Genomic DNA, 24,222 nt, shown 5'->3' with positions numbered 1-24,222 from the left:
GGCCGCCTCCTGCCGCTGGGCCTCACGGCCATCCTGGCTCTCTCGTACCTTGCGCTGGGCCTCCAGCAGCTCCCGCCGCAGCCCATCACGGGCATCCTCCAGCAGGCGCAGCTGAGTCCGAAGCTCCTCTGCCTGTGAGGACCCTGGTTGTCACTGAATGGGGGTGGGGCCCCACTCAAGCGGGGCCTTGGTGGAAACCAGCCCATCCCCAGGTCCCAGGCCAGGGGGCACCTGCCCCATCACTCTGCATAGACTCAGACCACAGGCGAGAGTTATGATTCAGGCAAAGCAAGCTGGAGCCAGCAGTGTTTGGGTCTGAAATAATCAGGATCATCGTTGGACGATGCCAAAAGGGCAGGGACCACCTTGAGTGCCCCAGTCCCACGTGTACATCACAAGTACTTAATACATGCTTGCTGCCTCCTTTCTCAGCTGGCTGTTCATTTGCCCTTGAATGCAGGAAAGAGCCTTACAATTTTCTGGACCCTCACCGAACCAGGCCCCCAGCAGCATTTAGGGGGTGCTGCCTGGAAGGGTGTGGGGCGGAGGGCTCACCTCGCGCACGCAGGATTCCCGCTGCCTGCCCAGGTCTCGGGCCTGCTCCTGCAGCCTCTTCACCTCCTGAGCATGGGCCGCGGAAGCCTCCTCAAGCTGGGCCCGCAGGTCCCGCAGCTCGGATGTCAGGGTGTTCATGGTGCCCTAGGACAGATGGGCTCCTCAGATGGTGCTGTGTCCCCTTCCCCAGCACCCCACTTTCAGCACCAAGCACGGCCCCTCCCGCTGGCTTGTCAGACCCTCTGTGATCCCTTGATGCCTAGAGAGTGCTGTCTACATGACTAGTCTTTCTCAGACTAGGGGTTCCCTAGGGCAGAGCCGTGCTACCTCCCTCAGGTGGGGACTCCCAGGGAAGGGCTGAAGCTTCCCACACAGTCTGGGGCTTCCCCAGGGCAGAGCCACGCCTCCCCCTCAGACAGGGGCTCCTCCAGGCAGGGCTGTGTCTCCGGCTCAGACGGAGGCCCACCTACCCGGTCCTGCTCCTGCCGGCTCTGAGCATCTCGCTTCTGTCGCTCCATCTCCAGGGAGATGGCGGTCAGGCTGTGCTGTGTACCCACCAGTTTCTCCGTCAGCGCCGTCTTCTCAGACTCCTTTAGCGACAGGGCCTGGCAGAGGCAGAGAGCAAAGGGCCTGGGGGGTGAGTTGATCTTGGGGGCATGCTCGGGCCTTCCCCCCACCCTGCCCTGGGAAATGTGCCCACTGTGGACTTGGGAGCATGACTGGGCCACCACAGGTGGGCCCAGGACAGAGGTACAGGCTCACTCCTCCTAAAGCCCCAGAAAAGGATACAAGAGTAACAGTAACTGGACATGGACACAACTCCTATCTCACTAACATGCTACAGCAACCCTGAAGCAGGGCCCTCCATTATTCCCACTTTACAGACAGGGAAACAGAGGCTCAAGGAGGTAAAGTGACTCGCCCAGGGTGACAGAGCTGGTGAAGAGAGGAAGATGCAGTCTGCCCTGTCCTCATGACGTTATGGAAAGTCGAGAGTTAGTTCTTTTTGAGGAGGGTCAGCTGATACATGTGGGCGTTGTGGGGACTGCTCAGAAGGCAGCCATGGGGACGCCATGCCCAGCCTGGGTGGGAGGGGAGATGGGAAAACCTGGGGCAGCTATTTGCAACCAGTGCTCATGGTGTCACAACTGAGGCTGCCACTGAGTAGGCTCCGACTGTATACCAGGCATGGCTACGGACTCCTAGCTCCTAGCTGCTGGGTGGCTAAGCGGGAACCAGCCCCAGAACCCGGGCCCCTCCAGGGCTCACGAACCTGCTGCTTCTCACTCTCAGCCAGGAGGAGGCCCTCGTCCCGCTCCTGCTGCAGGGCAGCGATCTCCTCGCTCAGCTCCTCCTTCTCGGCCTCCAGCCGGGCCAGCAGCTCCTCCCGCTCCCGCTGCAGCTGACTCTGCAGTTGGGCCCGTTCTGCCTCCAGCTCCCGCCATGCTGCCTCCTGGGGGCCAGGCCCAAGCACATGTGACCCACGAGGCTGCAAGGCCACCTGTACCCCAGACCCTGAGAGACAGGTGATCAGGAAAACTACAAGGTGAAACTACAAACGGCTGCTAAGAGCTGTGGCTGGGACAAGCCAGGGTTGCACGAGCCCCGAGGAGCAGCAGCCCTGGTCTGGGGGTCGGAGAATGTTTCCTGGAGGAGAGACGAGTAGCAGTCAGCAGGAAAAGGGGGGGAAAGAACCTCAGGCCCAGAGTACAGCCCCAGAGATGGCCTGGAGGGAGGAGAGAGCACGGCACACAGGGAAATCATAATATGTAAGGGTCACTGGGCTGTGGACTACGAGGGGAACGTGGTGAGCAATAGGGCCAGAGCCAAGGGCAGCAACCAGGGAGGGGTGGGCCTGCCTCTGAGGACAGTCGGGGCAACAGAGAGCCTGAAGCCAGAGCGATGAGTCTAAATTGTAGACTAGGGTTGTTCAGGAACCGAGAAAAAAGAACCTGGATTCAGGTAGGGGTTGAGGGGAGTTGGGTTGGCTGCGAGGAATAAAAGGGGTTTAGGGCTGCGGGTGGCAGAGTAGCAGGAAAGAGTACAGATTTGGTGACATGAAGAGGACAAGTCAGGCGGGGCAGGGTGGGTAGAACCCACAGGCAAAGAACGCCCCACCTAGGGTCTGAGGGCAGTGCCCGGCACCTTTGTGAAACTTCCAGTGCTTCACTGCCACCTGCTGGACAAGTGTGATACTACAAGGCCAAGGCCAAGACGACACATGGCGCCCCCTGGAGTCCTGCAGGACAGCCTGAACCTCTGACACAGGCAGCCCTGCCCACCGCAAGTCCTCTCCTCCTACGTGAAAATAGCAACCAGCATTTACGCAGCATTTACAAAGTGCCAGTCACTATATTAAGCCCTTTATATGGACTGTCTCACCTCATCCTCACAATCCCCTGTACTATCCTCATCCCCATCGTTACAGATGGGAAAATGAAGGCAGAGACCATAGGTGACATAACCAGTATAACTCATCCTGCAGTCTGGCCTAGATCAGATCCAAACCCAGGCAATGTGACTCCAGAACCAGTGTTCTTAGACAGCTCTGTTCTGTCTTGTAGTGACCTGGCCCCTCACCTTTCGCACTATGTGTTCAGGTCCTAGAGTGGTCCTTCATATGCAAACGGCACTTCTTACAAATGAAAGTGCCTTCCTGAATCAGGATCACCAGGGCTAGACCAGATCCGGGGCCTGGGAATCTGTATGTTTGATAAGGAGTCCCCAGTGTTTCCTCCCAGCTGCTCCCGGGGCCTCCGGAGCAGAAATAAAGTTCTGTTTCACAGAGGTGGAAACCGAGGCAGAGGGAGAAGAATGACTCGCCTGAGACCACAGAGGAGAGAGAGCAGAGCCCCGCCCACCCTGACCCGGCTACCCGAACCTTCTCTCGCTGGAGTCGCTGCACGTCCTCCTCGTGGGCTGCCCGCTGCTCCCGCAGAGAGGCCTGGGCCTCCCGTTCAGCCTGCACCAGCTTCTGGGCCATCAGCTCCCTGTCCAGAGCCGCCTTCTCCTCTGCCATTGTCATCTGCTGCCGGAGGCCTGCCAGTTCTCCTGCACAGGGATGGTGGGAGGGGACAGACTTGGGTCGGAACGGAACCTCCCTGTGGACCAGCAGACTCAGGCCAGGTGAGCCATGTAGGCAGAACCCCAGAGGAGAGAGGGCCCACCAGGTACCTAGCTGGGTTCCCTTGGAGAAGCTCCTCACGCCCTGGGCTTCAGTTTTCCCATCTGCCGCCTGAGCCCACGGGCCCTGCCCCACTCCCTCCCTCCCTGGAATGGCAACAAAGGGATGAAATGTCTGATGGGGAGGCTCCCACAAATGGGGAGGAAAGCAACCCCCATTATGGATTGCTTACTATGGGTCATTTACAGATGAGGATATGGAGGCTCAGAGGAGACAGACAATTTCCCAAAGCTGCACAGCTTTCCATGAGGCGTCTCCCTTAATGACTAATAGCCATAGACAAACTAGGTGGGCTGTTAGCACTAATGGAGGGACCACGGGGAGGGTACAGCCACTGTGGACAATCTAAAAACCATCCCCCCATCTTTCACATTTCCCTTTCTAGTTCTGTCTGGCTCAGGTGGACGAGGACGGGAAGATTAATTTTCATGGTCCAAGAAACCGGGTGGGGCGTGTGGAGAGAAGCGGGGCTGGGACTGTAGGGCCGAGAGAGTCGCTCAGAAAAGCAGCGACGGCTCCACGGAGAACTCGGAACTCTCTCAGTGCCCTGATGACAATAAGCAGACAGGCCTCAAATGCTTGCCTCACGCCTTCCTGGCAACAGCCTTAGAAGGCTGGCAATCACCTCTAACTGTCAGATGAGGAACCTGTGGCCCAGGGGGGAAGGGAATTGCTCAAAAAAGCTCAGATCTAAGCGGCAGCGGCAGGATTGGAACCCAGGTCAGCCAGACTCCAAAGCCAGTGCTCCCAACTTCCGTGAGACCCCAGACCTTGACAGGTTAGTCTGGGTTGGAGTCAGGTATTCCTCACCCACCCCCTGGTCCCCCCATACCAGTCAGGGCCTCCTTGGCCAGAAGCAGGGCCTGCCCATCAGCTTCCAGCTGCTCCCGACGGGCCTCGAGCTGGGCCAGCTGCCGCTGCACCTCAAACAGGCTGCTCTCCAGGGCTTCCTTCTCCAAGCTGCAGCACACAATCCCTCAGGCCTCAGGACTCGGCCTCCCGGGCCCCAGGAAACTGTGGATCCCAGGGCGTGGCCAGCCGTGGGCCAGGTGCCAGCCTACCTGCCCAGCCGGTCCCACGCTCCCTGGGGAAGCCTGAGCCATAGCCAGGACGCATTGGCAAGCCCTGCTCCTCAGCAACTGTGTGTGGGCCAATGCCAGGGTGTGGCTGGTGGCCCCAGGCAGACCCCCGCCCACCCCCCTCAGTGGGCTGGGCAGAGCCTAAAGCCTTACCGCAGGCGTGTGGCTTCCTCCAATAGGGTTCGGCCTTCACGCTCAGCTGCCGCCAGCTGTACAGCCAGACCGGCCCGCTCCTTGGCCAGCGCCTCCTTCTCCCGGGTCGCCCGCTCCAGCGCCTCTACCTGCCGTTGTGTCTCCCGCCGTGCCTGCTCCAGCTCATGCTCCCGCCCACTCAGCTGCCGGGAGAGCTGGCACCCACCCAGGCACTGTGAGCACCCCCCTCCCCCCCAGAATCCCCCAGCCTGCCCACCATGCAGGACCCCAACCCTGGGCCTGAGCCAGCCCTGGCCTAACAGGCAGGAGAGCAGGGTTCTAGCCCAGTCTCCACCCTGATGTGCTGTGTATACTTGGACAAACCACAGACTTCTCTGAACCTGCAACACATACACACGTGAGGGTCCTCACTCAGTTTGGGTCATAACAGAGCCCTTTCTACACCCCTGACCTTCCAGAGAAGCTGAGTATATAAAACAGACCAAGGAGCGCTGCTTTGCAGGCCTCAGAATGGGAACACGGAGCCCTGCTCCCTGCAGCTGTGGCCCATACCCTAGAGGCCCCTCCCAGGAGCCCCGCACGCCATATAAAGGTCACTGTGTCCCTAAGACCCTGAGGTCCCTTCCAGTATGTTGTCCCAACAAGTCTCACATTCCAGTCCTAAAATTCTCCACCTATCATCACATTGGGATTGTTACTGGGAGGTGCTTCAGCTCCCAAGTGCTTCCACGGGTGTCCTCTTCAGAACAACCCTTTGTGATAAGAACGCTTAGCCCCATGGTACAGATGGGGCGACTGAGGCATGGGGAGGTGGAGTAGTTTGCCCAAGGGCCCAGTTAGCAGAGGCGGGGCTGAACCTAAACCCACATTCAGGCTCCTGAGCCTGCGAGTTACCCAGGACAGGTGTCGGAGGCTGGGAGGCTAGAACCCAGGCCCCATCCTCCATCACCCACCTGGGCCAGCTGCTCCTGCAGCCGGCAGCGCTCCTGGCGCAGTGTGGGGACCTGGTGCTCCAGGGCCTCCCGGGCCTGCTCTGCCACCCGCAAGGAGCCCTCCAGGCCCTGTCGATCCACCTCCTGCTCCAGCCGCAGCTGTTCCAGCCGCTCCTGCTCCTCCCTCGCCAGGGTGGCCTCCTGCTCCACTCGCCGCTGCTGGCCCAGCAGGGCTGCCTTTTCCTCCTCCAGCTGTGAGGCCGGTGGGGGTGGAGGTGAGTGAGCAGATCAGCCCAGCCCCTCCACCTGGGGAAAGGGGTCCCACCCGCCCACCTATCACAGAGCCCAGGGAGGCTCCCTCGGGGGAAGGGGCAGTGGACACGGGGGAGAGGGAAGAAGGGAGAAGGGTCCACAGAACTTCTTTTCTCTCAGACCATGAAAGAGGATAGACAGACAGACAGAGTCAGAGACAGAAAGAGGCAGGGAGCGAGACAGAGAGGCGCGGGGACCGAGGTGTTCAGGGAGGTGTACAGAGAGGCAGGATGTGGGCCAAGGCTGGGCCTGAGACGCCTACTGGGGTCTCTGAGTGGGGGCACAGGGGGGTGAGGAGGGGGACATACCTGGGCGACGAGGTGGTTCAGGCCCAGCTTGTCCTGTGCGAGGCTCTCGTTGAGGGCGCTCAGCTTGGACAAGGCGTCCCGAAGAGAGGCCTCCTCCGCCCTCAGCTTGGTCATCGAGAGCTCGAGGTCCATGCGGCCAGCCTCAGCCTGCAGGGGCCAGAACGGGGCGGCCAGAGACAGTCAGGTGGGGAGAGATGGTGAGAGAGGGACAGAGACGGAGCGATGGGAAAAGATGTGCAGAGACATGGAAGATGGGGAGAGGCAAGAGGGTGGGGAGAAACAAGAGACACAGAGACAGGGTAGAGGGACAAGGGAGACGCACGGTGAGAATCACTGCAGAGGCCTAGTGTCTAGGAAGCTACTTAAAAGCTGCTGCATGCCACAGAGCTGTGCAGAGCAGGGCAGAGGGTTCCCAGAGGGGGCTTGGGGGTGGCACTGCTCAGAGCCCAGACTACTGGGAGTGGGGCAGGCACTCGCTAAGGACTGTGCCCCAATCCTCACAGACCCCAGGCCCGGGACCAGAGATGGGCCGGATGACCTGAACTCCAGGCACTGCCCAGGAGCGTCTGGAAAAGCAGGGATACGGCCACTAATAGAGATGAATTCACTTATGTTTGGGGTCAGAGGTTGGTTTGTGGCCTGGGTCAAAGGTTAGCCTGAGTCCAAAAGGAAGGGTTCTGTCTGTGATCAGGGTCAGGGGTCAGCCTGAAATAGGGGTCAGTCTGTGGCCAGGGTGAGAAGGTCTGGGGCCTAGGGCGGAGGTAGGTTTGTGGTTGTGGGGCAAACAGGGACACACCTTGGTCAGCGCCTCGGCCACCTCGGCCTTCTCAGCCTGCAACATGTCCCGCTGCAGCGTGGCACAGCTCAGCGCCTCCCTCACCTCCACCAGCTCCTTCGCCAGCCCTGAGCGCTTCACCTCCAGCTGCTCTAGTTGTCTAATGCTGTGGGACAGAAGGCGGGGGGTGCCCCATGTCACTTCCCTGCCCTGCGTCTCCCTCAGCCAGCCAATCTGGAACAGGCTGGGGGTCAGGGCTGAGGCAGGAGCTCTGGTGGCAAGAGCCTTACCAGAAGGACAGCCAGGGTCACCGCCTTTTGGCTCTGTGACTCTGGGCCTCAGTTTTCACATCTGCAAAATGGGCCTCACAAAGTTGTTATAAGGATACATGACTTACTTAAGAATACATGAAATATGTAGGATAGTGCCTGACATAGCTCCACAAGGGCTTTTAGAAACAAGAATAATGTACTGGATATCATTATGACTTATGTCTCAGAGAAGTAAACAGTGCAGTGGTTAAGAGGTTAACTCTTTAGAGTGATGGACAGAATGCTTGGGTTCAAATCCTGGCTCTAACTAGCTGTGACTTTAAGGAAATTATATGACTTCTCTGTGCCTCAGTTTTACCATCCATAAAATGGGGCTAATAACAGCTCCTACATCATAGAGTTATCCTGAGGGTTAAATAAGATGATCTAATTGTTTAAAATGATATTAATACTAATATTACTGTAACTTTAATTTTTAAAAATAATGTTAATATTACTACTGGTATTTTAATTATTGTTATTATTACCATCCACACGCTTCCTTCCTCCAGTTCTCGGGTCCCAGGTAAGTGACTGTACCTCCCTGAGCCTGTTTACCGAGACAGGACTGATCAGAAGACCCCACACCGGAGGACTTCTCAAGACGGTAGGAGGCCAGGTGCTCTCTAGCCCCCAGGGACACTGTCAGGAGCCCCAAAGCCCATTCAAGTGGCCTTGGCAGGGAGGCCAGAAGCTACGAACCTCCGCTCGAGCTCCCTGCGTGCCCGCGCACGATCCTGCTCTGTGTCCTCCTTCTCTTCCTCCAGCTGGTCCCGCTGGCGCCGCAGCTCCTCCTGTGTCACCTGTAGTTTCTCCCGCTCCTGCCGCAGCTCCTCAGCCTGCTGCTGGGCCGCCTGCAGGCTATGGGCCAGGCTGTCCTTCTCCCTGCAGGACCAGGGGTAGAGGAGCTGAAGGGGATGTTGGGGCTGCTCCCATCGGGAAAACAGCAGTGCTGCTGTCCTACATGTGAGCCAATTCCTCCGTCCTCTAAGGCACATGCCTCCAGGAAGCCTTCCCTGACCATGTCCACGACCAACTCATTTCATCTACCTCTCCCTGAAGCTGACTCATCCCAGCAGAGGGAACCTTCTCCCCCAAACTGCCCACTTGGGGGCTCAGTGGAACAGATAGAGGCAGTGGCACTATCTCCACCAGGTTGAAGAGGTTAGGCTCCTGAGATATGTGGGCAATTGTGCTGCCAGCTTGCTAGTCCATATGACCAGAAATGCCTCTATAACCCTCCAACCCCTGTCTGGGAGGCCCAGTGGAGCTGGGTCTGTCCAGATCTCAGAGCTTCCTGCTGCACAGGCCAGCAGCACATGGTAGCCAGAGCAGGACAGGGGGAGGCAGCAACTGGGAACTCTGACCATTTGCAGGGTGTTGCCATTCTCCCAACTCCAGCAGTCACAAGCAACGGGGAGGGTGCCTCCTGAGCCAGCTGGGGTTTCCAGCTCAGGCTGGGGGCCGATGGTGGTCATATCTTTCACTGTCCCGCCTCATCGCTTCAAGTAGTAACCCTTAAGCCAGCGGTTCTCAACCTGTGGGTCACAACCCCTTTGGGGGTTGAACAACCCTTTCACAGGGGTCGCCTAAGACCATGGGAAAACACATATATAATTACAGATTGTTTTTGTGATTAATCACTATGCTTTAATTATGTTCAATTTGTAACAATGAAATTGGGGGTCACCACAACATGAGGAACTGTATTAAAGGGTCGCGGCATTAGGAAGATTGAGAACCACTGCCTTAAGCATACAAGACATGATAGCTGGCAGTAGGTGGAAAAACATACACCGTGATAGTAAGTAAAAATAGCAGAATGCTAAGTGAGGTGTCCGTTGTGCACACAATATAAAAGCCTTCTCCTTCCAAGGCACGGGCAGCATTGGTTTTGCTATCAGTTCCGATTCCTATCCCGGCCACACCCTGTGAGCTTGGACAAGCCTCTCAAGCTTTGGCAGGAAGACTAATTGGAGATTATACACATAAAATGCCTGGCCACGAGCCTGGCACACAGAAGGTGTACAGGAAACGTTTGCTACCTCACTGCCAGAAAACATACACATATGGCTCGTTAGGACCATATTGGTGCAAATCTGCACGCTTACAGGCTGGGGCTGGGGCTGGGCCCAGACACTGATTGATTCTCCGAGGCCCCCACTTCCGACCTCCCAGGCACCTGTTCAGGAGATCGATGGCACTCCGCAGACGCTGGGCCTCGCGCTGGGCATCCTCCTGGGCCTGGGTGGCCCCATCGGTCTTGTCCCGCAGACGCTGCAGCTGGTCCTCTAGGGCACGGCGCTCACCCTCGCTGTCACTAAGCTGCTTCCGCAGTGTGCCCAGGAGGTCCTGGCTGGCCTCGTAGCGCCCACGCATGTCCTGTGGCATGGGAACCCCTGAGTCTGGGGGAGCCACTGAGCCCTCAGAGCCCCCTGCTCCTGTGCTAGTTCCAGGGATGTACAGCAGCCTATTCTGTGGCCTAGGCCTGATGCAGGAGGGTGGCTAGGCTTCCACTCCCTATGCTGAGCCCTCCACCTGGACTCTGAGCCTCCATCTCCCTGAGGTCCCCAGCAAACCCAACCTAAGTACATTCCCTCCCCAGGCTCCGCCCCCAGCTGCCCAAGCCCCTCCCACTCGGGGGGCTCAGATTCTACCCGAGCTCTCAGCCACCTCCAAGAATCCTGACTCCCTTCTCAGGGCTCGGACTCCACCCTGGGATGCTCACGCTCCGCCCCCAGAACACTGGCTCCGCCCCTGGCCTGCCCAAACCCCTCCTCCAGGACGCTTGGGCCCCTTGCTACCTGGACCTGTAGCTGGCGTTTGTGCAGGGCGGAGTGGATCAGGGCGAGCACGGAGGAGTCCGAACAGGCTGGGGATGGGCCTCGGCGCGGGGAGCGACCGCGGCCGGGCGAGGAGCGCCTCGATGGGGATGGGGTCCGGGGGCCAGAGAGCCCCCGCAGACTGCTGTCTGACGCATCAGCGGTGTGCTCGGAGCCACTTAGCTGGACACCGCTCTCCATGTCGGACAGAACGGCCTGCGGGGTGGGGTAGGGAGGCAGAGGAGCGGGGCAGTAGGGAGGTTAGTTGGGCAAAGACGCCCAGTAGGGGCAGAGGGGTCGCAGGGGCCATGTGACGAGCTTCATCCCCAAATCTGCGGCACAGCCTAAGCTCCCTTCCAACAAGGCTTCTGATTCCGCTTCCACTAGCTCACAGCCCTCCCGCCAGGTGCGGCCTCCCATGTATTGGGAAGACATCACTCGGCCTTTCTCACAGATGGGCCTGAACTTCTGGCAGGCAGGACCCCAGGTTCCCCAACCACTGGCAGTTCTGGTCAAGGCCACCAAAGGAGCTGGCGGCCCTGGACTGCCGGGCCTTGCCCTGCCCAGGGCTCCCACCCTCTGGCCTCTCCGGGCTCCCTCCCACCTCACACCTGTGCCAGGTCCCTCAAGGTCTGCTGCAGCCCCTCGCCCTCCTCTGTGTCCAGGGCGGGCTGCTCCTGGAGCTGCAGGGCTTCCTGGAGTGGTGGTGAAGAGACGAGGAGAGGGTGGTCAGGGTCTGTGCCCTAATCCGAAACCTACTCATTCCCTCCCTGGGCCCCCACCCACCAGGCAGCCTCGAAGGCCATGGCCATAGTGCAGCCGCTCAGTCACCTCACAGCAGCCCTAAGTGCCCTGAACAGACGAGGCCCAGAGAAGTGCAGTGTCCCACCTCAGGTCACACAGCCTGCTGGGGAAGAGCTGGACATAGAACGGGGCCTGGCCCCACACAGAAGGGTGACCAACCCAGGCAGCACCTTTGAGGGTGTCCCTCGGGTGGGGAGGCAGCTGAGTTCCAAGAGAAAGAGCCCTGGACTAGCAGATTACAGGCATGAGCTCAAGTCCTGACTCCCCAGTCTGAGTCTCTGGACAAGTATTTCCCCTTGGGCCTCGGGTTTCTCAGCTGTATAAGGCAGCGGTTCTCAACCTGTGGTTCGCAACCCCCTTGGCGGTCGAGCGACCCTTTCACAGGGGTCGCCTAAGACCATCCTGCATATCAGATATTTACATTACGATTCATAACAGTAGCAACATTACAGTTATGAAGTAGTAACGAAAATAATTTTATGGTTGGGTCACAACATGAGGAACTGTATTTAAAGGGCCAGAAGGTTGAGAACCACTGGTATAAGGGGATCCTGATACAGGGCTGCTGAGAGGATGAAATGGGATAAGAGTTAAATGTGCTCACACTAAGCCTCGCACACACTAGATGCTCAATTAATGAGGGTGATACAGTCTGAGTGGGAAGCTCCAGGGTGGCCCAACAGCCCGGCCCTCAGCCTGTGCCCACGGGTCTGGTCAGTGCCCCATCCCGCCCTGCCACACCTCGAGGGCAGCTGCATCTCACCAGGGCCTCAAGCTTCTCAGTGAGGGCCTTGTTGACCCGATCCTTCTCCAGGTTCTGGTTCTGAAGGCGCTCCACTGTCAGGGCCAGCTCTGTCACTCTGGAGGTGGAGGAGCAACAGAGGTGAATGGGAGACTCACCCCAGCTTGTCCTCCAACCCTTCAGCTCTGTGTCCTGCACGCTTCCCCAAACCTGAGGCAGGGACCCTAGGATTCACTTCCCTAGTTGTATGACCTTGAGCAAGTCACTTCTGTCTGTAAATGAGAATGAATGAGGTTGCCCCCCCACTTTGTCTCCTGGGGAAGCACCCTGGGACTTGTCGAGGTTGTAGGAGCTGGAAACAAATTTGGTATCAGAGGTTGAACTGCTTGTGATGTGCCCTGGTCAAGAGCCCCCTGGACCTCAGTTTCCCACTCTGCCAACGGGGTGTCTGGGAAGACTGGCTGAGCTCAAGCCCGTCCCCAGTGAACAGACCCCTCCTCCCCTGCCTCACGTGGCACCTACCAGGCACCCACCTGGCATTGAAGTCGGCCTTGTCCAGGTTGCTTTGCATCTGCAGCTGGGCCAGGCCCTCCTCCTGCAGCACCTTGCCCCGCAGCTGCTCCTCCAACTGGGCCTGCAGCAGCGCCTGCTTCTCCAGGGCTGCCTCGGCCCGGCTCTCGGCCAGCTGCAGGCCCGCGCTCAGCCCCAGGCCCGCTTCCTGGACAGCTCGTGAGGTCCGGGCCAGCTCCCCTCCCAACTGCAGCAGATCTCTAGTGGAGAGAACACACAGCAGGGATGGGATGGGGGTGGGCTCCCAAGCGTCAATTAAAACTACACTGGGATGCCATTTGTCACTATTAGAATGGGGGGAAAGTCACATAATGCACCGTGTGGGTGAGGCTATGGGAAAACAGACCCTCCCCCACACTGCTGGGAGGGCAACCACAGCTGAGGGCGGTTAGAAAGAGCTCTGAAAACGACTAACTGATGGGCTCTTCGTGACCCACCAACTCCACTTCTAAGAATTTATCCTACAGAGATGCCTCAACACCTGGGAAATGGCCTGTGTATAAAGTGATGCCCTGCAGCATGCTCAGGCCAAAAATGCTGGTGCAACCTAAATAGCCATCAAAGGGGACTGCTCTTAACATGACACATGCATTCTGTGGGATATCTGTAGCCGAGAAAAACAAATGGGGAAGCTCTTCAGAGCCTGAAATGGAACCACTCCCACTGTAACTCAGTTAGAACGATGCGGTGAAGAAAGCATCTTCAAGCCCTGGCTGGTATCCTGGTTGGTTGGAGCATCTCCCCAATGCACCAAGGTTGCGGATTCAATCCCCCGTCAGGGCACATGCAAGAATCAACCAATGAATGCATAAATGGGTGGAGCAGCAAATCAATGTCTCCCTCTCTCTAAAATAAATTATTAAAAAAAAAAAAGCATCTTCAAGAACTGCAAAGATGAAATTCTACACAGAATATATAAAAGGGTGTGCGTGTGTGTGTGTGAGAGAGAGAGAGAGAGAGAGAGAGAGAGGGAGGGAGAGAGATATCTGCTGTATTTGCTTGTATAAAAGAAGCCTGAAGGCCCTAACCGGTTTGGCTCAGTGGATAGAGCGTCAACCTGCGGACTCAAGGGTTCCAGGTTCGATTCCGGTCAAGGGCATGTACCTTGGTTGCGGGCACATCTCCAGTAGGGAGTGTGCAGAAGGCAGCTGATCAATGTTTCTCTCTCATCGATGTTTCTAACTCTCTATCCCTCTCCCTTCCTCTCTGTAAAAAAATCAATAAAATATATTTTTTAAAAAAAAGAAGCCTGAAGGCATATTGCTTGCCTCCAGGAGAGAGAGAGGAGTGTCTGAGGCCAGGGGTTGGAGGGGGCCTTTTCACCATACACCCTTTTGAAATTGGAATTTATGAATATATAAATTATTCAAAAGTAAAATATTAGGTCCTGGCCAGTGTGGCTTGGTTGGTTGGAGCGTCCTCCCATACACCGAAAGTTGGCAGGTTCGATTCCCAGATCAGACACATGATCCCCGGTTAGGGCACAGGCAGGAGGCACCCCAATCGAGGTTTCTCTCCCTCTTTCCCTTCCTCTCTCTAAAATCAAATTTTTAAAAAGTAAAATTTTAAATGCTAACTAAAAATAGAGCATACTTTAAATACATCAAATGGGTTAAATCCTCTCGTTTCCTGAATGAACGGTACCACAGGGTATCTAACGCAAGGAGAGGAGGTGACTCATTAAGGAAGAATCCCAGCTGAGACAGGAAGGAGTGACGGGAGATGATCACAATCTTGCAACCCTGATGAATGCCTGGGCCTTAGCACTGAGCATCTGAGGCTGCCCGTGCACAGAGACGCCCAGGCATTCGGGGTCTCCTGATGAAAGAGCACCCAGCACTATCGAAGAAGCCTTATAAAAAAACCCAAAGAAACTAACAAAAAAAACCCTGAACCTGAATCTGATCAAGCCTTAAATCCAACGTCCAGTTTACAAGAACCACAGGGGACAAAGGTGTTAAATGACACCGCAGAATCCAGACTGTGGGAAACTTCGGACAACTGTCCCAGTTTCCTGAACAAATAACAGAGATTAAAGGACAAATCAGCCCATCGCATTTTGTGAACATCTGCGGGTCCTGATTCAAACACGCTGTCAGGACGAGAAGTGAAGCAAACCATCTGTGACATTGATGAGTCCATTGGGAATCTGGACACACTAAATATTTGATATTTTAACAAAAGATCATTAAATACATTTTTAATGTAAAAAAGGAAACAAATTGGTCTCCCTGTCTCTGGGCTCTCCCCACACCCTCACCTGCTCAGCCCAAGCAGGACCGAGCCCCCGGCCGGAACACGCCAGTCCCCTCCAGCCCCCTGCTAGCCCCCTCTGTTCCCCTGCCTCTCTCTCCAACCTCCCCCCCCACCCCCAGTGCCATTTCTCCCGCCTTCACGCCTTTGCTCAGACTGTACACTCTGCCTGGAGTGCCCCAGCTCTGCCAGTTAAAATCCCACCCATCCCTGAGGTCAGTGCAAATTCCACCTCCTCTATGAAGCGTCTTTCTGACCCTCCCATCCTTGTGAGAATTGAGGACATTCTCTGTTCCACTTTCATGTCACTGACCACTCACTTCCTTGGTCTAGAATTTGGGGGGGGGGTGTCTATTTCTTTTTATCACTAGAGGTGGTAAGGTCCTTGGTAGTAGAAGCTGAATATTCTAGTGGATTAAAAGCAGTTGTCAATCCTACTCAGCCACTTACCACTGTGTGACCTTGGAAAGGTCATTCTGCCTCTCTGAGCCTCAATGTCCTCATCTGTAAAATGGGAAATATTACTATTCCTACTTCACAGAGATGCTGTGGATATGAGATGAAATGAAATGTACAAAGAGCCTAGCTCAGAGGAAATACCTAGTAAATGTTGACTGCCACGATCATAATAAGAGTTCATTATTATAGTTGCTTCTGCATCTCCAAGGGCCCGTAGGTGTGTTGGGTTGGACTGAAGTTCAACTGAGTTGAGCTGAATTCAACTTAAAAAGTGGGTGCCCACCTAAGCCAGTTTGGCTCAGTGGATAGAGCATCGGCCTGCGGACTGAAGGGTCCCAGGCTGGATTCCGGTCAAGGGCACACGCCCGGGTTGTGGGCTCGATCCCCAATGGGGGTCGTGCAGAAAACAGCCGATCAATGATTCTCTCTCATCATTGATGTTTCTATCTCTCTCTCCCTCTCTCTTTCTCTCTGAAATCAATAAAAATATTTTTTTAAAAAGAAAAGAAAAATGATGTTTTAAAAAAAAAAGTGGGTGCCCCCCAGCTGCTGCTGCAGCATCTCCCCACATCACCCCTCCGCCAGCCGGGCCTCACCTCTCGGTAGACATCTTCACCTCGTTGACCAGCCGCCGGACCCCCACAACCTGCCTCCAGAGGAGGAGCAGGCGGCTGTGCTCGTTGCTGAAGTAGGCGTTGAAGGACTGGAGGGAAGACAGGGTGAGTGAGGGGCTGCGGGGAGGGCCACCCGCTTCTGCCCCAGCTCTGACCATCCTGGGAGGCACTGTTGCCCAGGGAGGGGGTCTTCCTGGTGGGTCAGGTCTGGGCCTGCACACAGGGCTGTGTCGAAACTGTCAGCCTCTCACTCCCAAGCCTCCCTCTGGCACTGGAAAATGGGTTTCAATGGCCCTGCAGTCCCAAGAGGCAGCGAGAAAGGGCAGAAAGTGCTGGCACTGAGGTTTGCACCCCAGCCGCACGGCCGGGCAGGTTACTAACCTCTCTTTAAAATGAGGACGACAGCACCTACCATGCTCAGTTATTCTGAGAAATAGGGAAGAAATGAACACTCAGCACATGGAATGTGCAATCAAGGCCAACTATGATTATGACAACTATTTACCTCTCCTAACGGGCTCCCGTGGCCAGCAGGGCCCTCCCGCTCCTTCTCCCGAAGCCTGAGTCCTCTCCACTCTACAAAGACCCTTCCCCTTGGCTCAGGCTGGACCCACCAGGCCCCACTGGCCTCCCAGAACCCAGTGCCCACCTCCTCCTCACGCCTCCACGCCGCCTCCCGCTGCTCCAGCTCCTTGCGACTGCGTGACCAGTCACTGGTCACCTTGCGTATGTCCTCTCTCAGAGCCTGATTGGCTGAGCTCGCCTGGTCCAGCTGCTCTCGGAGCATAGAGTTCACCTGGGCCAGGCTGCTGCTCCTGGGTGGGACCAAGAGGGACCAATGGGCTCAAGGCTGGAGAGGACCGCCCTGCCAGCCATCTCCTCTTCCTGCTGGGTGCCCCACCTCTGCTGCTCCTCCTCCAGGCGGGTGAGGGCGCTCTCCAGGTCTCTGCTGTGCTCTGTGTCCTGGGTGGGAGAAGTGGGCATCAGGTTGGGCACGAGGAGGAAAGGGCCTGCCCTGCCCTGCCCTGGCACCCACCCTCAGCCGCTGCTGCTCCAGCTCTGTGGATCTCTCCAACAGCTGCTGCTCCAGCTCTGAGCCCTTCTTCTTGTACTGGAGAATCTGGGGATGGGTGGTGAGCAATGGTTAGCCCCAGGGGGTGGGGGCAGGGCAAAGTGAGCAAGCACATTGGGTAGGCAGGAGCAGGAGTGGGCGGCCCTGACCTTGGCCTGCAGCCGTTGCACGAGCTGGGCTTGCCGCTGCTGGCCCTCCTGGTAGGCCTGCAGCTTTCGCCGGTAGGAGGCCTGCTCCTCCTGCAGCTGCCTCCGCAGCTCCACGCTCTGCCGTACCAGCCCCCTGGGCTCCTGCGTTTCCAGCTCCCCAGACTCCAGCCGCACAGCCTGCTCCAGCTGCAGGGAAGGGCCCTGGGTGAGAGTCCTCCGTCTCCAGGGAAGGCAGACACAGGCCTCTGCAGGGAGCACCAGGCTGGGCCCAGACCCACAATGCCTTGCAGGCACATTTGGGCAAGTCTGGATGCAATGCACATACGCATGGCCTAAGGCAGCCATGCCTGGACACACAGACGGGGCATGCATGGACACACAAACATGTGCATGCAAAACACAAAGAAGACGCACCTGGGGTAAACCTTAGAGGCCCTGGTGCACTGTGAGCCTCTCTTCCAAAGCAACTAACCCCACTGTGGTTGATGATTCTTAGATCCGTGTCCATGTCTTCCCACCACAAACCCAAGTGAGCTCAGGAAAGCCTGTTGTTCCCATTGTATCTTAGGCTTACAGCAGTGTTAGTGGCATGTTCATTAGGATCATGAATTAATGGCATAAGCACATGTGAATACATTCAAACAGAGGCATCAATGCATGCCTACTGAGCTCAGAGACATGCACACACATAAGGCACACAGGCGGTGTCAAACATCCCCAGGGTGACACAGATGAACTCCTCGGCCTGCCCCGACTCCCTCACAGGCAGCACTCAGATTTGTAAGAGGTGCACACGCATGTTCTATACCGTGTGGCTTATTAATGCCCGAGCCCCGGCCCGGCCTCAGGCTCCCACCTCTCCCTGACCTCATAGAAAGCCTCTGCTGCCAGCGCCCTTCCTTCACCCCCCGGTGGCTTAGCCGCTCCATCATCAGACCCTGTAGGCACAGGAAGGAGGCCTGCCTGGCTCTGGCTGCTCCAACAGCCTTGGAACCCTCTATCCTCCTTAGGCACCTGCTGGTCCCAGGGGGCCCCTCAGACTCCACCTGTGGGGGAAGGAACTGAGGATGAGTGGGACTAACAGGAGCGACAGTGCCCAGGGAGAGCCAACAGGAAGACAGCCCAGCCCAGTGGACTCTGGCACCAGCCCACACTCACCATCTACAGCCTGGGCAGGGCATTCACACGTCCACCCACGCTCAGTCCCAGGGCAGCCAACGGCAAAGACAGCTGCTCGCCCCCACACTAATAACGGGGCCAGGTTAGTGGCAGGTGCCGGTTCCCTCCAGCTGTTTCCTGCACTGATCCAGTACGCCCAGGACATGCTTAAGGAGCCACTGAGAAAGCTGGAAACAACTTCCTCTCTGCCTCCCCCCTACCCGCAAGGACAGCACTGGGGCAGGGTGACTGTGGCCACTGGAGCCACCCACAGGGAGGGGCTGGTGGGGGCTTCAATTCAAGTTGGGGGGAACAACTCGGTCTGCAGGTGTGGGCGGAGGTGGTATGTGGGTCTCTGTGAAGGCTGGGCTGCAGGCCTGTGACCAGTGTCTGCAAGCCGTCCACCTCAGTCAGGGGACCAGCAGTGTCCACATCTGAGCGTGCCGGCGGTGGCACTGAAATGCTGTGTGTTGTGCCTCGATGCAGGTGCATCTCACGGGGGTGAGTGGGGAGTATTTTGTCGTTTGTCTCCACCTGGGACCCTGAGCGTCTCCGTGTCTAGGCCTTCGGGGGACCTGAGAGAGGTGGTGTCTGTGGTCGCAGGTCTAGATCGTGGTGCAGGTGGGTACGTCTGTGTGTACCCGTGTGTTCACATGTTTGTGAGTTGGAGCGTGTGTCTGGCTCTGAGTGTCTGTGATGTGTGTGTCGGTGACTCTGTTCTCTGTGCTGACCTTTGGCTGTGTGTGTCCCCAACATGTGAGACAATGTGTTGTGTTGTGCGCAGGATGGATACATCACTGCTGTGACTGTGCACCTGTGTGAGACATTCCACACCTGGGTGGGACTGGGTGGTGTCTGGCCGTGGGTGCAGACTCTGCTGTGGTGTGTTTGTGCATTTGTGTATGTCTGTGTGGGTCTGACTGTGGCCTGTGCTGTGTGTTCTACACAGGTGTTTGGGCCAGGTGCTATCTGCTTCTGTGATTTAGAGGGGTTCAGGCAGTCCTCAGGTACTCCACTTGCTTCCCCAGGGCTCAGAGCCAGGCCCGGGTCACTCCCAACCATACCTCGCCCCTTTCCACGAACTTCACCCCTCACAAAACAGCCTTTCAATTTTACTAGTAATTCAAAAGGAGAGAAGGGGATCACCAAGCCAGGGATGAAAGAAGTTTACAGTCTCCCCTAGCAACCACTGCCCTAGTACCGTTATTATTCGAGTCACTCTGTCCAGGTTGCCATGGACACAGGGAGCCCAGGGGGCCCATTCTGTAGAATCCAGGGGAGTGGCCATTCCCTCCTTCCCATCCCAGCTGCCTCACCCAACACCTGCTCCTCAGGGACAGGAAGAATGGGGTGGGGGTGGGGGGCTCCACAGGGAGCTTAAGGGCCTCCTTCTGAACTTGGAGGTGGCTGCTGGGAGCCCTTTGCCTGTCTCCCTACATGCAATCAACAGGACACAAATCCCTACCTCACCTCCACTCTCTTTTCCCAGGGATGCTGTGGCCCGCCAACCTAGCCCACATGCAACAGTTATGGCCACAGGGGCAACCCTGCCACCTGCAGCATGGGGACAAGGGGGCAGCAGGGACAGACAGTGCCACGGGCCCTCAGAGCCCAGACCAGGGCCTCATCCCAGCTCCACCGCTGCCCCTGGGCCCATCACACTCATATCTGGGTCTGTTTCCCCACCTGCAATAGGTGATCTCCAGGCTCTGATGTTCTCTGTGACCCACGCTGCCCCAGAAAGGCCCGGAGGTCATGCTCATGCAATCCCTGCCTCCAGGGGGGGCACTGACACCATCTCCCGAGGACAGTCAAGCACCAGGTTCATTCTACAAGTTACTCGGGGTCTCCCTGGCCACATGGTGGAATTTTCTAGACTTAACGCAGACCCCCTGCTCCCGTGCTGAGGCCCCAGCCCCAGCAGCCGTGTCCTAGTAGAAAAAGGAACCTGTCGCCTGTCCCCTCTTCTTCCCTTCTCCTGCCAGCCAGGGGGGCAGTGCTGGCTTCATTGTCAGCCAGAACCTGGCATTTAAGAGGCAGCCCCCCATGAGCCTGGCAGCGTGCCAGGGGCCAAAAGATGAGAGGCCTAAACTGGGAGGGGGTTGGCTCGGGGCCCCATCATCACCAACAATGTGGAACTCGAACCAGCTGGCCCTCCACACCCCCTGCAAACCTTGGGAAGACTGGCTCTGACTATCCCCAGGGCTGGGGGCCTGCTCCCTGCAAGTCCCAACAAGTCAGGGGCCTGTCCGGGCGGGCAGACACCAGGACACAGGCACAGCCTCCAGCCACACTCAGAACTGCTCAGCCCTCGTCCCTACAGGGGTGTGCAAGCCCCCGCATGAGCAGATTGGCGCCGGGGTCCTGGTACCACACAGGGGACCCTGAGCAGCTTCAGTCTCCCATTTGCAACATCAGAACGTCACGTCTGAGGTCCTTCCAGCTTCCCAGGGGCCAGTTGCCCCCTGGGATTCCCAGCCCAACTGTCTTTTCCCACCCCAAGAAACAAAGCTGTAATGCAGAGCCCTGCGCTGGGAGTCGAGAGACTAGCATTCATTGGCGGTGTGACCCCAAGCACAGTGCCTTCCCTCTCTGAGCCTCCATTATCTCCTCTGTTAATGAGCATCACAGTGGTCCCACCCTTGGTGCATTACATGTAAAGCACCCAGCACCTGTCTGGCAAGTAGGCATTTGATAAATGGTGGCTGCTATTACGACTGTTAGTAATACGCACGCATTTTCCATCTACACACATTCTCCTTCCCTCACGCAACTCTTCCACCACTTGCAGCCACCACCAACTCCCCAGGGTCACCTCCTAGGAGTCTGGAGGTCCAGAGAAGACAGTGTACAGAGGACAACCTGCACCTCTGGCCCTGGCCACACCGACCTGCTGGCCAGGCCCTGGGACCCCCGCAAGCCTGAGGCAGTCTCCCTGGCCACATGGTGGAATTTTCTAGACTTAACACAGACCCCCTGTCGCCCAGGCTCAGGTTCCCAGGGGAAGTGAACCCGTCTGGACTTGGAGGCAGGCCTGGCCTCTCCTCCCATGGCTGGGCCTCACCCCCACGGGGAGTGTGGCTGCCTGTGCCTACCCCAGTCATGCCGCAGAGCCCAGCCACTGTTGGGTAAAGCCCAAAGCCCATCCCCACTACAGAAAACAGACTCCAAGCCCGATTGGCATGGCTCAGTGGTTGAGCGTCAACCAATGAACCAGGAAGTCAAGGTTCGATTCCCAGTCAGGGCCATGCCTGGGTTGCAGGCTAATCCCCAGTGTGGGGCGTACAGGAGGCAGCCGATCAATGATTCTCTCTCATCATTGATGCTTCTCTCTCTCTCCCTCTCCCTTCCTCTCTGAAATCAATTTTAAAAAAAGAAAAGAAAACAGACTCCAGGAGCAGAGTGATTTGCTCAAGGCCATTCAAGTTGGCTGAGCCACAGTTCGAACGCAGGCGGGCCTGAGTCCAGGCACACCTTTTTGCACAGTGTGCAGGCCTGCCCTGGACATCTCCCTGACCTCACATCCAGGGAGCAGCTGGCTCAGCTCTCAGCCCCCAGGCAGCACCCACCCTCTCGCTGACCGCGTTGTACTTGATGGCCAGCTCATCACGCTCGGCACGGCTCTGGGCCAGCAGGTCCTCCACGCGGGACAACTCCTGCTGCAGCAACTGGTTCTCCTCCTGCAGCGACAGCATTGATGCCATCTCTGTGGCTGACAGCAGGGCTGGAGAGGGACAGCAGGCATGTGGTTAGCTTCCAGCTGGGTCCAGGGAGACATCTTCCCTTTCCCCTCCAGGTGCCCTACCCATCAGTGGAGGCAGGAAGATGGACCAGGACTCAGGAGGAGCCTAGGTAGGAGTGGATGTAGCACCAGGTCACACAAACAGAGAACAGGAAGGTGGGCAAAGCCACGGGCCTAGGGCTAGACTTAGAGTGGACACAACTACAGCTGAAGTGTGGCCCCAGCAGGCCCAGGAGGTACAGGAAGGAGGCTCATTAGGAGTCAGGAGACTAGGCCCCAAGTTCTAGCTCCTTCCTTCTGCAGCTACTGCTATTCTCTGGACCTCAGTTTTGCAGATCTGTAAAATGGGTGGAACAGTAACCAGACCCAGGAGAGCAGGTAACTTCTGAGACCAGGGCTCAGGTTAGTCAGGTTGTAAGGAAGAAAAGGAGGAAGTAGAGGAAAAAAGGAGAGGCCACAGGGAAAAGGAACCCCATTTTGTGGGCTCCCTTCCACCTGATGGAACTGGACATATGCCATAGGCCTCTCGGCTCTTTCCCCCGGGGGAGGGCTCTCTAAGTCCCTGTCTGTGGCTCCCAGGGGCCCCAAGGAGGCTGAGGTTAGACAAGGACCATGGCAGGAACACCAGGAACACCCCCAAGGAGAGCTGCAACCTCCAGCTGGGACTGAGTGTGCCCCTCCCAGACTCTCAAACCGTGTATTTGGTGTGAGTTCCACCCACCAGGAGCAGGGGCCCATCAGCCTTCCTGGGGGGCGGGGGACAGATGGACAGTACCACCCCTTGGATTTCTGCAAAGCCCTGAGCTAAACTGAACCCCCCCCCCCCCCCCCCCCGCCTTATAATCTCGGGTTCAGCCAGCTCACACCTTCCCTGGGAAAGAATATGGTGTTTGGGGTTTAAGTCTTGGCAACAAGGAGGGGATGCTCAGCCCTGCCTTCTAGCAGCAAAACGTGGGGAACACATCGGGGCAAATTACACCTCTAAGCCTCCTTTTCCTCATCTGTAAACCGGTGTACCTGCCTCCCAGTGGGGAGACGTGGAAGCTGCAATCATTATTGTTATCATGACTACTGAGCAGGGGCTGTGAGAGGAGGGAGGATGTGGGCAGTGGCTGTGCAGGGGAGAGGCAGGATGGTACCTGGGCTCTCAGGCTTGGAGAAGTTTCGGGTGACGATTTCCCTGAGGACAGCAGGCAGGTGGGCGGGCTGACAGTCCTGGGCCGGGTCCTGCACACTCAGGCCGGTCTCCTGACCCGGCCCCAGGACGCTGCTCTCCAGTGCCTGCGGGGAAAGAGAGGGTCTGAGGGAAACCTGGGACCCTGGGCTCTGTGGCCTGAGCGGGAAGGAGCAAAGTCCTGTCGCCCAAGATGTGGGTGCCCAGGAGACCGTCAAGAAATCCCCCAAATGGATAGAAGCCTGGGAGTTAGAATCACAAAAACCGCCCCCAGGAAGGACACGCTTGTGTGCCTGCCAGGAAAGGGGGCTCCTCCAGGGCCAGAGAACCAAACCCCACAGCTGGCTCCAACCCAGCTCCAACCCAGATAGGTGAGGATCCCACCCTAACCCCAAAATCTGGGAGGAGGGACCCCCATCCTCCGCAGGGCACTGGGATACGGGAGCCACAGCAGTTGAGCCCCGCATACCCCTCTACCCTGAGTCCAGTCAGGCTGGGGGTGCAAACTGGAGCCCCTGTGCACCTCACCACCACACCTCTCCCACCACGGGACCCCCAAGATGCATCCACTCCTCACCCGCTCCTTCCAGAGCAACTGGATGGGGTGGGCACAGCCCGCAGGACCCACCTGGATAACGGTCTCCAGTGCCAGCTGGACCTCCAATGACCCCCCCAGCCCCAAGCTCATGGGGGGAGGCTGCGGGCACCCCTCTCCAGGCCCTTCTCCCAGGCCCCAGACTAGCTCAGTCCACACAGCCCACCCCACAGCCAGACTGCAGTGCTGAGCACTGGGCAGATTAGACTCTAATCCGTGCCCCCATGTGACCACAGGGTGGGAGGGGGGAGGTGGGGGAGGGGAGGGGAAAGCAGAGGAGGGGAGAGAAGGGAACAGAAGGAAGACTTAGGATATCGAGGGGGAGGGGAGTAGAGAGGGGAAGGGGTGGGGGAGAAAGGAAAGGGAAAGAATGGAGAGGGGGAAGGGTAGGGAAGGGAGGGGAGGGACCATGAGGAAAGGACTCTCAACACACACACACACACACACACACACACAAAC

The 24,222-nt window shown here is 57.4% G+C and overlaps 1 protein-coding gene across 1 annotated transcript in view; it reads right to left on the bottom strand.

The window, feature by feature from the left end:
• The window catches only part of CROCC (ciliary rootlet coiled-coil, rootletin), a 35,497-nt gene extending 11,477 nt beyond the window's left edge, over positions 1 to 24,020 (bottom strand). Inside the window, exons 1-24 of the mRNA XM_005858733.2 lie at positions 23,797 to 24,020; positions 23,134 to 23,275; positions 21,822 to 21,976; positions 17,095 to 17,280; positions 16,910 to 16,993; positions 16,775 to 16,836; positions 16,523 to 16,688; positions 15,856 to 15,962; positions 12,511 to 12,747; positions 11,999 to 12,095; positions 11,043 to 11,126; positions 10,414 to 10,647; positions 9,792 to 9,991; positions 8,312 to 8,494; positions 7,320 to 7,464; positions 6,524 to 6,670; positions 5,925 to 6,155; positions 4,972 to 5,165; positions 4,572 to 4,699; positions 3,437 to 3,606; positions 1,829 to 2,008; positions 1,026 to 1,160; positions 556 to 699; positions 4 to 132 (exon numbers count right to left, since the gene is read on the bottom strand). Coding sequence (XP_005858795.1) covers positions 4 to 132; positions 556 to 699; positions 1,026 to 1,160; positions 1,829 to 2,008; positions 3,437 to 3,606; positions 4,572 to 4,699; positions 4,972 to 5,165; positions 5,925 to 6,155; positions 6,524 to 6,670; positions 7,320 to 7,464; positions 8,312 to 8,494; positions 9,792 to 9,991; positions 10,414 to 10,647; positions 11,043 to 11,126; positions 11,999 to 12,095; positions 12,511 to 12,747; positions 15,856 to 15,962; positions 16,523 to 16,688; positions 16,775 to 16,836; positions 16,910 to 16,993; positions 17,095 to 17,280; positions 21,822 to 21,976; positions 23,134 to 23,275; positions 23,797 to 23,856 — 3,600 coding nt within the window. The 5' untranslated portion in view covers positions 23,857 to 24,020. The remainder of the gene's footprint in view (positions 1 to 3; positions 133 to 555; positions 700 to 1,025; positions 1,161 to 1,828; positions 2,009 to 3,436; positions 3,607 to 4,571; positions 4,700 to 4,971; positions 5,166 to 5,924; positions 6,156 to 6,523; positions 6,671 to 7,319; positions 7,465 to 8,311; positions 8,495 to 9,791; positions 9,992 to 10,413; positions 10,648 to 11,042; positions 11,127 to 11,998; positions 12,096 to 12,510; positions 12,748 to 15,855; positions 15,963 to 16,522; positions 16,689 to 16,774; positions 16,837 to 16,909; positions 16,994 to 17,094; positions 17,281 to 21,821; positions 21,977 to 23,133; positions 23,276 to 23,796) is intronic.
• Between the last annotated feature and the right edge of the window lie 202 nt (positions 24,021 to 24,222).

This window comes from Myotis brandtii, unplaced genomic scaffold, assembly GCF_000412655.1.
Source record: "Myotis brandtii unplaced genomic scaffold, ASM41265v1 scaffold1204, whole genome shotgun sequence".
Classification (NCBI taxonomy): Eukaryota; Metazoa; Chordata; class Mammalia; order Chiroptera; family Vespertilionidae; genus Myotis; species Myotis brandtii.
Note: the sequence above shows the minus strand (reverse complement) of the source record. Positions and strands in the feature narration are given on the sequence as shown.